At 39.0% G+C, this 17,836-nt stretch overlaps 1 protein-coding gene across 1 annotated transcript; it reads right to left on the bottom strand.

Annotated features, from left to right (window-relative positions):
• Positions 1 to 7,337: 7,337 nt before the first annotated feature.
• Positions 7,338 to 17,657, bottom strand: anxa4 (annexin A4). The gene is made up of 13 exons (XM_082542267.1): positions 17,513 to 17,657; positions 16,423 to 16,472; positions 15,679 to 15,766; positions 14,876 to 14,970; positions 12,597 to 12,710; positions 12,046 to 12,136; positions 11,148 to 11,227; positions 10,312 to 10,368; positions 10,119 to 10,212; positions 9,824 to 9,919; positions 9,408 to 9,466; positions 7,774 to 7,896; positions 7,338 to 7,550 (listed from the first exon to the last, which is right to left on the bottom strand). Exons 2-13 carry the CDS (start codon positions 16,429 to 16,431, stop codon positions 7,494 to 7,496), a joined length of 963 nt encoding a protein of 320 aa, XP_082398393.1. The 5' UTR covers positions 16,432 to 16,472; positions 17,513 to 17,657; the 3' UTR covers positions 7,338 to 7,493.
• Between the last annotated feature and the right edge of the window lie 179 nt (positions 17,658 to 17,836).

A 17,836-nucleotide genomic window follows, 5' to 3' on the forward strand; every position in this document is an offset into this window, starting at 1 on the left:
AGCTAGCTGCGGCACCACTGGCTCCCTCCAGAAGCCAGAGCGTTACAGAGGCGAGTGCTGCTGTTTTGGGGTGACGCCTCAACCTAATGTAGCTGTTTGGCACCGCCAGGGGTTGATGCCACTTCTTACCATAGTTGTTGCTGCTTAATTTTGTAGACTATATCTAAATTATATTAATTTTTACCATCTGTGGCATGGAAAGCTTTTTGTATGGACCCTTAGACTGCTACAGTACTTCAGTCTTCTCTCTGCCCTTTCAAAATAGGCAGCATTATCTTTGAATTTTCTCTGAAACCATTAATTTTTATGAATATACTGATTAATAGGACTGTAAAATACCATACAGTACTGTATGATTTAGTTATTGTGCCTCCCAGCAACAGATGTGTTCAACTAATTAGCAAGTATAATAAATGTGAAATGCCTAATAAACATCTGGTTTTCAACTCAATTAATGCCAGAAAGTATCATACTAAGTGAAACATGTAAAGATCATAATTAATATACAACTTCCTTACTTACTATCAAAACACAGTTTTTAGGGAGGCTAATGATGCAAAACCTACTCATGGCTGCAGTTCTAGGACTTGTATAATAAATAATGATGCAGAGTAAAACATTAATCTGTGCTTTAACTTGTCCAAATAAAGGACCACAAGTCGCTCTAAGTTTCAGCTGGTCCCGCAGAGACATGGGTGCTGTGTTGATGATATTTTAGTTCCTTCCAGGACCAGAGTTGAACATTATTGTTCTCATTGTTAGAGCAGTATTTGCAATTAGGCAACATTAAACCATTTTGAATTCTGGATAGACATGGGAACACAAAGTTAATGAAAATTAAAGTGAACACAGATTTATAACATTGAGAGAAGCTAAATTAAAGCCTTTAATTATGCTATAATTTAAAAAAAAAAAAAGAAAGAAAAGTTTTTTGGCGATGATTTTTAGCACTCATTAAAAAATCCCAACAAATGTTCCTGCTTCTGATTAAAAAGGCTCATATTAAAGATTTTGTGTCCAAATATGCAGAAGATAAGTAGCCAGTTGGTTATTAGGTACACGTGTTGAAGTCATCCCATCACATTTCAGCAGCTCAGTGCATTTAGGCATGTAGACGTCATCAAGACCACCTGCTAAAGTTCAAACTGAGCATCAGAATGGGAAAGGTGATAAGTTGTTTTTGTCAGATGGATTGCTGATGTACTGGGATTTCCACGCCACTGTTTGTATCATGGATGTAAAGATACATTTTTAAGACAGTTTGGGCCATAAATCAAAAATGCTGAATGTGAGAGACCTCCATATTTAGTCAGAATGTTAGCATGTAGTTGTACAAATATCAGATTATTGCCTGATACAAAATAGATCCAATATAGAGTTCAAGCCTATCCCCACTGTCATAGGATGAAAGGAGGGTTACATTATGGACAGGTCACCAGTCTATTGCAGTGCAAAATCAAACCCATGAGCCTGAAATCCAATTTAAGGCCAAGACCATAAGCAGCACGACAGAAAGTATAGAACAAAAGGATATGACATACGCAACAAAGCAAAGCAGGAATATGTCTGTGTAGGTTCTCAGTCATCCAGGTCATGGTAATCTAAGGAGCTTGGAAAGAAACTGGATGACTGGATTTAAGTTTCTTGAGGATGTTTCACCTCTCATCTGAGACGCTTCTTCAGTTCTAAGACCAATGGTGGAGAGTCAGGTGTATTTAAGTGGGAGTTAAGAGGGTTGTTGACCCACCATTGATCATGTGCCTTATCACATGAGCCAAGGTGTGAAAAAGGGTGTGGGTCATTAGTCATCAGTAAACAAACAAAAGACAGTGAAGCACAAAGGGCACAAGTACATGAACGTGACATTAACCCTCTCCAGGCAGACGTTGCAGATTTGCAACAGTTAAGAACTAACAACATGATTACCCCACATACATATTTTATGAGTTGTTTTTTTTTACTCAGAAGTACCACTGCAGGACTTGGTTGTGCATTAGCAACAAAAAACTTAATTTGGGCCTGAGTGTGTTAAGAGCGCAGACAGCGAGGCCCCAACGAGGCTGGAATAACAAAATGAATAGAAACCAGAAATCAATTTCACAAGAACAAAGACTCAGAATCACAAAAAATAAAACTAGCACTACAGTGGCAAGTAAATCAAAATACGAATGAGAACTGAACCAAAGAACTGAAGCGTAACATGACTGGAATAATAATGAAATCAAAGCAGGAATCCAAGACGTCAATCCAAATAATACCCTGGGAATTTTTTTAACAAGCAGATTGAATCTTTTATCTTTATCTTTATATATTTACTATTTAATTAACAGGGAACACACATAGTTGGTTTTTTTAAGTGGTGTTATACAGCACAAGTCTACAATCCAAGGATCCGAGGCTTAAAAGAAAAATAAGGAGAAAATTGTAGCTACTTGGCTGTCTGTGCGTTTGACTTTCTGGATAACACAGAGAGATCATTGTGACGGGTATCTGAAGCTTTCAGTAAAAACAACGAACAACAAAACACAAAAATCAGTGTAGGACAAAAGAACGTGTATGCAAATGTATAATGGCTTTCATGTGCCTTAGATTTGGTGCAGTCTCTAAAAAGATCTGTGTGGATTTGTCGGATTTTGAACAAATCTCCTTCATATTCTGGTTGTCTGGAAAAACCTAATATTTGATGTGTTAAATTCCAGTTCATTGCACCTGCAGCTACGTGTGCAAATAACACATTTGTTTTCAATGCATTCAACCACAACAACAGCTTAAGTCTTCCCCTGTGACTTTGCCAGAATTTAGTCCATATTAATGCTTGTGTGACTGTGTTTGTGACTGTGTGTGTGTGTGTGTGTGTGTGTGTGTGTGTGTGTGTGTGTGTGTGTGTATTATCAGAACTTTGGTGGTCCTCAGTCAGTCACAAGCAGAGCAGCTGTACATCAGTTTTCGTTTTATTCCCTGAAGGAAATGACCTTAATTAATTAAGATTTTCTGCATTGCCCATCTACTGCACTCACAGCCTTCACAATGGACCACCTAGAAAATGACTGTGCACTAAATTATCATCTGACTTATAAGAAGTAAATGTGAATAAATATTTTTAGCAATTTGCATTTTTTATGCACTCAGTATCGACAATCAGGCTGAAGATGATGTGAAATGTCCATTATTTTGCAAATGAGGATCAGATTTGATCCACAGACATGAACTTATTTACATAGAAACTGATTTGTGTTATGCAAATTTCTTCCTAATCTCTCAGCGATTGAACACGGTGAGCATTTTGTTTGTTTGCTTGTGTAAATTGGGAGCTAAATTACGCTGCAAGCATTTGCATCTCGCCTGCTCCTCCGGCATTTGCTTTAATTTACACAACATGTTTGTGTATGCGAACACATTTGCGTAATGTGTTTTTCCCTCATGAAGCAAGCAAATGTTTCAAGTAAAAGAGCACAAAGTTGGTCAGACTAAGTATATGTGCTCAGGATTTTCACCGAGGAATGGTAATATCCATCCATCCATCCATCTTCATCCGCTTTGTCCGGGGCCGGGTCGCGGGGGCAGCAGCCTAAGCAAAGAGGCCCAGACCTCCCTCTCCCCAGCCACCTCCTCCAGCTTATCCGGGGGAATACCAAGGCGTTCCCAGGCCAGCCGAGAGATATAATCTCTCCAGCGTGTCCTGGGTCTGCCCCGGGGCCTCCTCCCGGTGGGACATGCCTGGAATACCTCACCCAGGAGGCGCCCAGGGGGCATCCTTGTCAGATGCCCGAACCACCTCAGCTGGCTCCTTTCGATGGTAATAAATTACTTTAATCCCACTAGATGAGAATGAAGTAATGGATCAATACTGAGCAGGAAAGCAATGAATAATGATCATGTTATGGAGCAAATTTCAGATCACATAATACCCTCTATTTTTGCTTAATGAATTTCTGTGAAATTCATTAATGGGCCCATTTGCTCAGCTTTCATGTCACTGAAAATATTTAAATCTGTATTTCTTTAAAGGTAATTAAGGTGTCCCTTTGAAGTAAAGCAAAAATGAGGGATGAATATCTGTTTAGCTTTATAAATAATAAATAAAAACCTAAACAAATAGCTTCAGATTTCAGCTGTGAACCTTAACTTTGAAAGTCAAAAAAATTCAGCTGACCCCAGCTTCTGCTGGTAATCGGAATCAGAATCAGAATACTTTATTCATCCCGAGGGAAATTATAATACTATACATAATAATAAGTAGTTCTCAGATCCACTGATATCTGGGCTGGTGCTCAAACAGAAACACAGAACTGGCTTTGCACTGGCACACTGCTGGAAAGAGGTATTTAGTGTCATTTCTTTGTCCCAGCAGGTGGCCATGTGTGAAAATCTTGTAAAAAAAATGCAGCTGCACATCAGCACCAAGCAACATATAACATATTTCCTGCATAATTTTGCCCTGCCATTTTTGAAGTACAATTTTGTTAGAAGCAGAAGAAGGTGGGTAATGTGGCCTTCGGGAAACTAAGCCAAATTAAAAGTTAAACAGAAATAGATTATATATGTAAAAAATATATTAACAACACTCTCTCTATTGTATACACCCACCATTAGGCGGCTCAGGTGTTTGACCCTCACTCTGCAGCCCATTAGTGACCTGTGGCTGATGTGAGTTTCTGCAGTCACTTCTGTTTTATCTTTGTACAACAATGATGCTGTAAGCACTTGGTGAGGGTCAGTACATTTTTGCTTGGCTATTTTGAAAGGCCATGAAAAAAATCATGGAAAGGATTTCCATGTTATTAAATTGCTTTATTTTAGCATTAGGCAATTCTGTTATTTCAACTTCACTTATTTGAGTTGGACCAACGTAATTAATGACTAATCAACTTGATTTAATTGAGTTAATCCAACCCACGCAAATTACGTTAGTATAACAAAGTATTTAATGCTAATATAAAGTCATTTATTATATTTTGTTTGGTAAAACATTATAACACGACTAGCAAATAAGGCGCAAGTACCCTGTACTTATGTGCATTTTGCAGGCCACAGATCAGGTTTTCTGGAATGCGAGCCATATTATAGAGTCACATGCAAGACCCTCAAAACAATGAAACAATTACACTGTAAGTACCCTGTACTTCTGTGCATTTTCCGAGCAACTAGTCAGGTTTTTTCAGGAAACAATGAAACAAGTACACTGCAAAAACCTGACTTGTTGCCTCAGTTAATCATCAGTTAATTGGATTGTGGGAGGAAGGCTGAGGACCCAGAGAGAACAACACAGAAAAGGCCCCAGGCAGTTAGTAGATTTGAAATCAGGACCTTCTTGCTGTGAGGTAACAGGGCTAACCACCGTGCCACTGAACTGTCATGCCACAGCAGGAATCAAGGAGAACATTATGCATATTTGTTTACTCATCCACTTCTTTCATTCAGCATGTTGTTGACTGCAGTGGCATGTTGGTAGTTTAAGCTCATGTACATGTAAGTCAAGTCCTCTTTAAACCAGTGCTGTCTTTTACTTCCTGCATGTGTACTGAATGAGGCTTGAATCACAAACAAAGCAAATCTAAAACTGAATGTAAAGAAAAAAAGAAAAAAAAAGTTGTGGTTTGTGATGCCAATTCACCTTAAGAAACACACATATACATTCATTTTCCCAGTCTTGCATAAGTTACTGTGAACTTGAAACACTTTTCTATATTTCCACCTTTTACGGTAACATGACAGCCACATTGGTCCTGAAGCCAAAGCAGCATACCTTTTTACTTGTTGCCAAATCCATATTGTTGATAATGATCTTCTGTCTCAGCTTACCGCCCACTTATGTCAGCAGAGGGCTGAGTGCACAGTATGCATTACATACGGTTTGCTGGAGGTTTTCTTGCTTTGCTGCTATTTCTCTTGTGCTGTCTGGTACATCTGCAGTGCTGTGTTCATTCACCTTACACAGGACTATTTAAGGATAATTCTTAATGTGTTGAAGTAAATATAAAGAAATGACCTCCGTGTGTGACCTTGCTATCGGTGCATTCCTCGAGATATAAAATGTCGTCGCTTGTGTTTGCTGTATCGACTTATTGTCACCTTGTCTAGTTGTTTTTTGCTGTAGTAACATATGTCCTGTCGAGTCATTCTTTCTAAGAGGTCTTTTATAATGTTTACCTTGATTAGCTCATATATTACAGTACACAGTGAAATACCAAATCCTCTTTCTGTCTTGTGAATAGAATTTACCAAAGGTGCTTGTAAAAAGGATTAAACTGAACGCAATAAAACAAAATGATTTCTTTGAAAGCTTTTGCATCACAATATATATAACAATGCGATAAGGCAGAAAATGACATTACAAATTTAAAATGTTTTAAAGAATTTACACACCTGTAATAAGACCGAGATCAATAAAGGGGCACAAACTCGATAACTGCACGATAACTATGCAGGGCTAAACAACACAGCAGCCTTTTGGGGCCTCTAAAACTTCAAGACAGCCTTGAAAACGCCTTGTTTATTCCTTCTTGGTTTCAAAATGGTTTCAAGCTATAAAAACAGGCCAGATAAAATAGCAAGGAGCCCACTTATACGGTTGAACATGCCACCAGATTGTCCAGGGAGCAAACAAACATTACAGAAAATATGGATGTCAGGATGTCATGGATCTGGAGACCAGTGCATTCTCGTTTTGTACACTGATCACTCACTAGGACCGCCATAAAGCATACTCTGCTTTTTCATCCATTTTGCATTAGAAGTGACCAAAATGTAAGAAAATGAACGTCTTGCTTCACTGAAGAAGAACTGAAACTAGTGACTGAGACCATGAGGTCATAAATGAAGTAAGCAATGGGGCATTTTTCAGGCATTTTTCTTTTTGCAGCTGAGAATGGAAGTTTAAAGAGGCCTCTTCATTGGCTTGACTTTTATGGGCCCACAGCTCCTATTTGGAGTTGTTTTGGTTCCACCTAGTGTTCACCTTGACCACTGCACACTACAGCATTACCTGGGCCTATTGTTCAGACACTGAGCTGTAAGTTTATACTTTATGTGACATTCCCGATAACCTGATTAGAGCATGTACTGCCTCCCAAATCAAGATAGCATCTTGTTAAGTAATTGAATCAAATGATAAAGGGCTGACTTAGCAAATGAGGAACTGCTACCAATTAAACAAATGGACTTCATTGACTAGATGGTAATGAAAATGCTGCACTGTAAAAACAGCTAGATGCCAACAACATCCATCTTTGTGTTGCTTTTATGTGGAAAGCATATAAATTTCACCCTCTATAATGCAATTAATAAATCCTTAACACAGCATCAACAACAAGGAAAAGAAAAAACAGAAATCTCTGCACAGGTCACTGATCTTTGGTTTAATTGTTTTTAGAAAGCGTCAAATAAGGCACAGTGAAATGTAAAAAGCACAGATGAACAAACTGTAATAAAAAAAAGCCAATATTGTAGATTCCAGAGTAAACGCATGGCTGAATGTTGGAGTGAGATTTTCTTTACTCGCCTCCACAGAGCTCGAGCAGGATTTTGCGGTAGTCACCAGATGTGTCTCCCTACGGGGGGGTGGGGGGTAAAAAGGAAAAATTAGAACATATTTTTACAACTTCAAGGCTTCTGAACCCCCCCAAAATTATCTTAAATATTGTCTTGCAACATTTCAAAACAACATAAGGACATTACATAAAGTCAGAAGTGCATATATTACACCCCAGCTGATGTATTGCAAAGCTTTTGCTGACGAAAGGGCGTTACCGTCTCCTTTCTTTGGTGCCTCACCTTGATGAAGGAGTGTAGAGTTTTTCCATACATCTTCAGGAACTGTGCTTTAATGTCCAACATGTCAATCTCAGCCCTGGCTACCATTATCCGGATAAGGACACTGTCTGTAGTGCCCAGGCCCTGGAAAGAGAGAAACAAAAACTGTATTTGTACTGCACTGGACTCTGCCGCAGACTATAACAGCCTCGGACTGATTTCTTTTTGGCCTAATTCATAATATATTATGGCATACAGTGCTGTGCAAAAATCTTGAGCCACTTTTATTTTTATATCTACCTACAAGAAGCCTGACTTCCTTGTACAAAGTAGTTTTGAGCAATCATTATTCAGGCTCTCTGAAGGTCTTTCAGATTTTTTCCTTTGGACAATGGTTGATTTTTCCACTCATTTCCACTTTCACAGGGATGTTTTTTGTTTGCTTGTTTGTTCAAACCATTTAACACTAAATTATGAATTATAGAAGCATAAAAAAAATCTAAGGGAAGCTTAGCAAAGAACCAAGTTTAAATTGTTGTCTTTAGGCATTTTGTGACAGGCTACAGTAACAGCCTGTCACAAAAAATGTGTTTGTTCCAAAAAACACAATTTGCTCCTTTTCTTTTATTTGAACCTACAAAAACATAATAATAATAGTAATGTCAAAAATAACAACGTTTGACAGGCGTGAAATTGTATTTTTGTACCAACAAGGTGCTATTAGCTGAAACCTGGGCAAATCTCAGCATGCCGTGCAGCGTGTCCTTAAAAATTTGGAAGAAACTGTGAGAACAAAAGAAAAAGTGGCACGCTTAAGAAACCATCTACATCAGATCAACAGTATCTGAAAGTCATGTCCTTAAGAAATTTAAAAAAAAAAATCCAACAAAGACCTGATGCAAGGCTGGCTGCATCTCAGGAAGTAGAGGGTGTCGTCTACCAACTGAGTGGTCGGTGGTTTGATGCATGTCTGTATGGCTAAATATTTTTGGGAAAGATATTGAACTCCAAGTTTCCCCTGATGCATTCTTTAGAGTGTGTGAATGTTAGACAAGTGCTGTTTGAAGAAGGAAAAACATAGGTACATAGGTAAACAAAAGTGTTTTATATACCATAGTGGGCCATGTGCCACAGGACCTGAAAGATACATCCCGCCCTTCAGCTGATCAATCTATTGTCTGCCATACCTTCATCAGAAATGAGCTCAATAGCTGTCAAGAAGCCATTAATGGTGAGGTCCAACTTCAACATTAATGAAGCAGAGAACAGGAAAAAAGACAGCCAACATCCAGAGTTGAACTATACTTGCAGACTTTTTAAAGAAATTACAAGAAAAACTGTCTGAGAGAGTTCAGGCTGTGTTGAAGCATAAAGGTTGTCATACCAAATATTGAATTTGCAGGCTCATTATAATTGCACAAGCTCTGTTTTTGCCTTATATGCTGTATTTCCATGTATGTTTGAACACATTTGAATAAATCTCTGAATCCATTTCCCATTTTCCTAGCAAAATATACAGAAATGAGGGGTGACAGGAGGCTTTTGCATACAGTAGCACTTAATGGAAGTAATTCTTTATATTTGTGGTTGTTTTATGATAGAACTGGAAGTGGAAGAAAGAAAAGTAGCTATGTATTACTGCATGAAATATTTACCTTCATTGATTTGTATAATCGCTCAGCAAAAAAAGCCGGCTTGTTCCTGATGCATTTCACTGCAAAGTAGAAAACAAATCACTGCACATGAGATGCAAATCGTAGTGTATGATGCAGAAAAACAATTTATTCTACTTGGTTAATATATTAAAAAAAATATTGTGAACAGCAGCATTTATTTGATCTCTTGTGACTGAAGAGTAGGCCTTAAGTCGACCTGCAATTCCTCATTTTGTGCATTTTTAAATATTTAGTGTCAACTGATCAGTGTATTTTTGTGTTTCTGCAATAAACTTTATACAGACCACCTGGTAAATCAGCAGCAAATATTGTAAGCTTGCTTATTTATTTATTTTCTGTGAACCCACGTGTATCTTAGACTTCATCTGAAGGATCACGTAACTGAAAAGACACACCTATAGCCAGAAAGACGTCTTCCAGGCAGCCAGACATCTCCCTCTTGATGCTCTCCTCAATGTCTCTCCCAGAAATCTTCTGATACTCCTGAAACACTGGAGTGGGACATAACGTGATTCATAAGGAAGTTGCCAATAGTGACCTGATGACTCACTAATTAAAAGATTATGTGATTTAACAAGTGATTTTGGTCATAAATTTGATATAATCATTAACTGAAATTCCTTTGGTGGCCAATTTAAGGAAGTAAGGCAATGCAAAGTATTTTCACATGACACCAAGCACTTATAGTACCTCGCAGCAGATGGTTTCGGTTCCTCACACAAAGCACTGTGAGGAATTTAACCTCATCTGTGCCCCATCGAGCCTCACCAGCCTCATAGATTTCCTATAATCACAGACATAAAATTGTTTATCAACCAGTCTCTACGCCTGTGTAACAGGCGAGTTAAATACACCATTTTTCCCTTATGACCTGAACCTTTACCTTGGCATCTTGAATAGCCTGGGCCTCGTCCACATTGGTGCTTTCATCCCGTCCAGCCTGCAAAACAGGAGATGCGTCAGCTCAAGAGAACGTGCGTACAAGATTAAGCAACAGAAAAAAGTAATATTAACTGGTTATTTTATTATGCAGAAGTGGCTCATTCTTCCTCTTCCCTGAAGAATAGATATTCGATAAAGGTCCAACTGACATTTTACAAGTACGGCTGAACCTGCTAGTAAATACCAGGAGGTTAATACTTCATACTTATAATCTACACAGCTTGACTTTGTTCCATTTGACAATGGTAGTATTTGCGATGCTGCATGCAAATATCACACTAAAGTCCAAAATGTTTGGGTTTCCTTACTTTTTTGATTGCTAAGATGCTAAAGGTTCTAAATTTTAAAACAAGCCGAATTTATTTTTCTGTTGTTTATTTTCTATGAATTTTAACTTAAAGCTGTCAAACAGTGTCCGTTCTTTGGATTAACACAGTTTAATAAAAATGCAAAATAGATAAATATTCACTTATGTCAGCTTTGTAAATGATCAGACGTCTGATTAAAGCTTTGTAAACAAACTGGAATAGAACAGCGGTTTGCTGGATGAGGATTTAGGGCACTTACATCAGAAAATGTTCAACAAATGACTTTTTTTTTGTTTTGTTTTTTTGTAACACGGTTTGGAGATACAGTGAAGTTCAGATAAGCATTAGAAATATTAGAAACTTCAGTTGGTCTGGACGGTATAATTGCTTGTCTACTTTTGCGTCTCTGGCCAGTGTTTCGCACACTGAATAACACTATAAAAAAGGTTGTGGGTCAAAGTTTGCTCACCGTGAGTAAAGAGACCAAAACCCTTTGAAACATTCCAGATGTATCCCCAGTTACAGCATCTTCCAGTTTCTTCTCATATTCTGCCATTAATAAAAAAAAGACATAAAATCATGTGACATTGTACTCTTTTAGTTTTTATTTTAAAATTACACTTACCACTAAACATGCAGTTCACTAAATGTACATTAGGCTCTGTTGGTTGTTAGTACTCGTAGGAAAGATGCTGTTAAGTTGCTACTTGCTCAACTAGTTCAGTCAGTCATTAAATGTGTCAAACTACCGTCAGCACTAATAACAGCTTCTCATGTAAATATTAGCCATACAGTAGATCAAGACTGAGCACTCTGGAGGATTCTTGTCGATGGCTTATACCGCAGGAGGCGTGTTAGACATAAGTAATATAGTAGATTCTCAGATTTCTACATTATGAACAACAGCTCGTGGGAAGAATAATATTTACTGCAGGCTTAAAAGGGAGCCATAATCCAGATTTCTATGAGATTCAAACAAAACAAAAATAAAAAACAGATTCGGAAGCCAAATATTGACATTCACGTTCAGTTAATATTCATTCTTTTTAATCTAAAATTTCCAACTGTTATGCTCTATAGAAAAACACAACAAAGCAGACAAATCACTCAAGGCAAGGTTACTGAAAACCACTTTATAAATACTTTCCAGCTACTCTCATTTCACCCACAGAGGAACAATTCAGCAACAATAAACCGCCACACAGAGAGCAGCAGTGGCTTTTATGAATAATTTACAGCATCCAGTGTTTTCTAATAAAGGAGGTCATTGCAACTCCTAACAAAACACAGAGTTTTGTTGGTGCTACATAATATCATATATCATTGGTACCAGCTGGTAGGGAGACCTGACGAGGTGACACTGTTACCTTTCTTGTAGACGTCGTTGATGACTTTTACTTCCTCGTTTGACCTTGAGGCGAGGATATCGATGAGACAAGCCTCTTCGGTTCCAGCCCCCTGTAATAAATCAGTATTCCGTAAGCTGCACATTGGGAATTAAAGGAAAAGGCTGGCGGTATTCAATATATTTGTTATTGTCACATAATACCACTTCCTGAGGTTGCCAGTCCCAAGCAAATTTCTTCAATATTTTCCCCAAATCACTTCACACTGTTATAAACAGTGCAACTGTTTAAGTATACATGTATATAAGTTGAGCTACGGATTAATACATATTTGTAAAACAGCAGAGGGCTGATACTGTGTGCAGGATTAGCTCAAAATAAACTACAGTATGTAAATAACAGCAACCGAGGTGTGTCATTCAAAGACTGTGAACATAAATGATAATTTGTGTGACATAAAAATAACAGACTTGGCATACACAGATAATACATGTTGACCTTGGGGACAATAGGAAAATATACAGGCGCATTACTAAAAGACTAGCAGCTCTATCAAAAACCTCTTCAATCACCTTCATTGCATTTCTCAGCTCGTAGGCATCGTATACAGGCGCCAGCATCAGCAGACCCAGAACAACACTCCTGAAGTTCCCACTCAGCTCTGAGGACAGATCATCAGCCAGGTCCTGAAGGGGGATGGAAACAGATGAATGTTCTTATTGTTTTAAAGTTAGTCCTGCATTTATTACTTCTAGCCTGGACTACTGTAATTCAGTATTGTCATGATGTCCTAAAAACCCTCTGAAAAGCCTTCAAATGATTGAAAATGCTGCAGCAAGAATACTGACAGTCTACAAAGAGAGCACATTTCTCCCATATTGGCTCCTTGTCATTGGCTCCCTGTTAAATCCAGAATCAACTTTAAAATCCTTCTCCTCACATACAATGTGTTGAATAATTAGAGTCTAGCTTATGTACTGTATCATCCCGATAGAGCGCTTCACTCTCAGGATATTTAAAGTAAACCGGGAGGCAGAGCTTTAAGCTTTCAGGTCTTGCTTCTGTGGAACCAGCTTCCAGTTTGGATGCAGGTCTCTACAGCGTCTCTACTTTTAAGATTAGGTTAAAAACCTCCTTTTTGATAAAGCATGTAGTTATGTTGGAACAGGTGAATCTAATCCTTCCTTAGTTATCCTGCAATAGGACTAGGCTGCTGGACAGCTTTACACACCTCTTTTCACTCTCTGTTTAATCATTAGGTATTATTGATATGGGGGCAGGGATAGCTCAGTAGGTAAAGTGGTCGCCCCATGATCGGAAGGTCGGCGGTTCGAATCCACTTAACGGCTACCCTGAGGTACCCCTGAGCAAGGTACCGTCCCTACACACTGCTCCCCGGGCGCCTGCTTAGTGGGCTGCCCACTGCTTCACTGAGTGAATGGGTCAAATGCAGAGAAAAACAAGTAATTTCCCCATGGGGATCAATAAAGTATCCATTATTATTATTAATCTCTTGCCCTCCACAGTGTGTTTTTGTCTTTTTGTCCCTCCCCTCACCCCAAACCGGTCATGGCAGATGGCTGCCCCTCCCTAAACCTGGTTCTGCCCGAGGTTTCTTCCTGTTAAAAGGGAGTTTTCCCTTCCCACTGTTGCCAAGTGGTTGCTCATAGGGGGTCGCCTAATTGCTCAGGTTTTCTCCATATTATTATAGGGGCTTTGACTATGGAAGTAGAATATAAATCACCTTGAGATGACTGTTGTTGTGATTTGTCGTGATATAAAAAAACTCAAGTTGAATATTTGGGGTGGCTGTAGCTCGGGTGGCAGAGCAGGTCAGCCACTAATCAGAAGGTCGGTGGTTCGATCCCAGGCTGCATCCTGGCTGCATGCCAAATATCCTTGGGCAAGATACTAACCCTATGTTTGCCTACTGGTGGTGGTCAGAGGGCCCGGTGGCGCCTGTATCCGGCAGCCTCACCTCTGTCAGCGCAGAGGGCAGGGCAGCTGTGGCTACAATGTAGCTTGCTATCGCCAGTGTGTGAATGGGTGAATGTGTAAATGTAGTGTATGGACTAGAAAAGCGCTATACAAATGCAGGCCATTTAAGTGAATTTATTAGGCTGTGTCAGTGTAACAAACACAGACTCTCTACAACATTCACTTGAGTGAAATGGATTTATGTTGACCATGACTTCACTCATTCCAACAGCATTTGGGTCTCCGCTAGAGGGTGTGGTTCTTGGAAAGAGTTTTGGTGAAAAGAGGAGCTTGTTCCACTCAGCCCCACCCCCTCCCCGTGTGGGTGTCCGCGTGTGCAACATGACTCACTTTTCCTGACTGCAACAACTCTTCCCATAGCTCCCCTCAGTGAACTTTCAGTTGCTTTTAATGACTTTGTACCAGATGTGCAGTGTGTACAGTGTGCAGGGAGATAAATATTATCTTAATATGTCAATACAATAAAGATCTCAAGCTTCCCGTTTTGTTAATATATTGAGCCCCATAATCAGGAAACAACCGAAGTGACAGTGGGTAACACACCTATGTGGGTTCAGTCTGTGTTTTTTATTGACTCAGACCTTCCTCTTCTAGAAAACTCACAAGCCCCTCTCCGTATTAGCCTTTATTTGCAAGTGTTATTCATTTCTGCTTTGTAGTTAAAGGTTAACTTGCACCTTATCACTTTACCCCACCTAAAATAAGGACAGTGAGAGTACACAGCGGAGTAAGAGGCAACACATCTGCTGTTATTGCCAACAGCATTCATCAAACTCATTTATATATTATTACTGTATTTAAGATGCAAAGGCACATCTTCAGTTATGAATGGACTACTTTTGCTGCATCTCACCTTCCCCACTGTTTGTTTGTAGGCAATTTTGATGCGCTGCCTCTGGGCAATAGTACGGTGGGCCAGGATCTCAGTGATAGCTGCCTCATTAGTGCCTGAAAGAAATTTCATAGACTCAGGTTATGTAATCTTAAATGCTGTCAATCTTGAAATAAAAGGACCATATTTATTTCTTTTGCTGGAAATGCATTTAAAAGCATAGGTTTGGTCATTTTATGTAGGCCGTAGAGTCGGGCGACACTGCTGCAGGCCTGGAGATTATCCTAACACAAGGTTGTTTGTTCCCATGGCCATAGAAACCATCTGTTTCCAATGGAGCTCAAACAAGAGTCAGGAGAAGATTATTAGAGTATCAAACCCGAACAGCTTGAACATTCCTCTCCATGAATTTGCTGAATTTGTTAACACTACCAAATGCTGAATGTTAGAGGGGATCTACATAGCACCTACACAGTATCTCCCTGCTTGGCTTTAAAACAGCATAATCCATGACAAAGCTAGTCTACTACTACAACCTGCATGATAAGCAAGACTCATTTCCTTCCTTATCAGGAGTGAAAATGTTGCAAAACACAAAGGTTAAAGATTAGTCACTGTCAGAGTAAAAGATTACCAATCAAATGGACTATAAAGGAAACACTATGATACCCCATGACTGCGTGAGCACTGCGCAATGTTGAAATTCGTTTTCAAACTTTCCTTCAGAAGAAGGGCGAGACCAAGGAGAATTTATTTTCTCCATAGAGGGCTAAGGATATCTTTAGCTGATGGTCAGTGGGTGACAATGGTGTTGGATCACTCACCAGCTCCTTTCATGGATTCTCTAAGCTTCTGGGCATCTGCGTCGGGATTAAAATTAGCAGCTTCAGTCACGGTTCCACGGTTTCCGATCTGATTACAAATGACAAAAATACAATTATTAATCTATTAAACAGAAATTAAATAAGTAAACACAAAGCTTAAAGTACAACTCAATCATTTTTCCCATTCATGCCATTTTTAAATAATCTCACTATGTACACGTGAAGGGTTTGACATCAATTTGTTTGAACTAGTTTAACACATCTGTGTAAGAGCCAATTTTAAAGCCAGTATCCATTTCTCAGAAGCTTATCTGCCTATCGCAAATTTTATCTTTTTCAATAAGTAGAAAAATAAAGATATGCAGATGAGCATTTGTAAACATTTTACAGAATTAATTAAAAATATATGTGTAATAAAGTATGTCTGATTATTGATCATTTATGCTAAAGTCAAAGGCATATGTGCTACAATGCATAATTATTCTTCTATTCATGAGTGTTAGATTATTTTACAGTTTTAAAAAGCAGGATTGAATTGTAAGGGCTCTATAATCTTGTTTAGGGGACTTGCATTGAACATAAAAACAAAAAAATTAAGCAAAACAAAACTATTTAATAAACTACCTTTATCACGGGTTGCTGAACCTTTAACTTGTCTTTAATTTGAATGCTGTGTCGAAAGTGCAGTGACTCCCTACCGGTGATGCAAATTCACACATGAACGTGCAGCTGAGAGAGACTTACTGCTGCCATTGTAGGAAGAGTGTAGATTTTCAAACTGGAAGTCCTGAAAGCTACAAAAGAACAGATTTAAAAAATGCACAATGAGTACTTTATTACGTTGCAGGGGCAGGAAGATGTTACAGGTTTTAATGTGGCCTTCGTTAACCTTTGATCAATATTGTATACAGGTCATCATCTCACAGAGGGTTTCCACCACACGACGTTTCGTCACAGGTTCTCATGTGTCCTACATCTGTGGTGGTTTCCCGGGAGCTTATCTCATTAAACGTGTTTGTTTGGATACACCTGTAATTACTTCACTGAGAGGAAACCTAGTACACTCCCACCTGGTTTTATCCCTGTGGAGATCAACTTACCCTGTTCACTTCCATCCACTTATGATCCGGCACATTAAATGTTTTTACCATAAATTATACATAACATGACTAATCTCCCAGTATTTGTCTGTGGAGATATTTGATATTCAAACACGGGAGCCTAAACTCTGCACTTAGGGTTAGGGCCACACCTTAGCGGTGTGTAATGTAAATATGAGGCATGCGATTCTTGCTGTTGCCAAAGCGCAATAGTGCAACCTAATGTAGAAATCCTCATTTGCGTGAACAAACCAATGCCTTGCTTTTCAGGGTAAACTCTTGCACTTGATCGTGCATGGAGGGGAAAAGTTCTAACAACTGCTGGATTATAGTTTTCCTGTTAGTAAACCTGTTTGGGCTGCTCACGCTCATTCTGATTCTCCGAAAGCGAGCAAGCGAATTGTCAGTGAATTCACATACAAGGATAAACTAAAAGCTGAAGCTCAAAAACGAAATCGACTCATAGTGCCAAAGACATTCTTGAAACTGAAACTTATTGATCGATGCCTTATAGATCTATGGTTCAGACGTGGTTAGATACGAAATATAAAGAGTACATCGCGTCGATTAAAAAGTCAGGAAACAGAAGACTTTACAGTTAACTTGTCTTAAACTCAGTGGGCACACCCTACAGACAGATAGACAGAGGAGCTCCCGCCTAATCTCCACGCTGACAAAGTCACACCGCAAAACAGCGTAAATAAATGACTGACCGGTGCTAAAGTATAGCTTACCTGTCCCGGAGACAAAACTACTGAGCCTGAAGTCAGACACGAAGGTAGATCGTCACAGTACAGCGAACTCTACAGCTTATAACTACCAGCTGTTTTTCTTGCGCCTCCCACGGACGTCAGTTTTTTGCAGGGTCGTTCGCGTTTTGAGGTGCGTTCGCGGAATGTCGGCCAAGGCATTGCTTTGTTCCACTGCAGAAAAAAAAATTACCTTATAACTCAGAGTCAAAATTTTGAGATATGCAGGTACATTTTATGTCTTGTAAAATCTATTGTAAATTATAAATATATTCTAATGTTTTTTTTAATTTTCAATCACTTTATTCC

Source organism: Aulonocara stuartgranti, assembly GCF_965226115.1.
Source record: "Aulonocara stuartgranti genome assembly, chromosome: 7".
Taxonomy (NCBI): domain Eukaryota; kingdom Metazoa; phylum Chordata; class Actinopteri; order Cichliformes; family Cichlidae; genus Aulonocara; species Aulonocara stuartgranti.

What these genes read in the sequence shown, in the direction of transcription:
- anxa4 (XM_082542267.1), bottom strand. An exon ending in ACAAACAAACAGTGGGGAAG is followed by an intron (nt 12,711 to 14,875) that starts GTGAGATGCAGC and finishes ATCCCCCTTCAG; the next exon opens with GACCTGGCTGATGATCTGTC. An exon ending in TTTTGGTCTCTTTACTCACG is followed by an intron (nt 10,369 to 11,147) that starts GTGAGCAAACTT and finishes CCTGTTTTGCAG; the next exon opens with GCTGGACGGGATGAAAGCAC.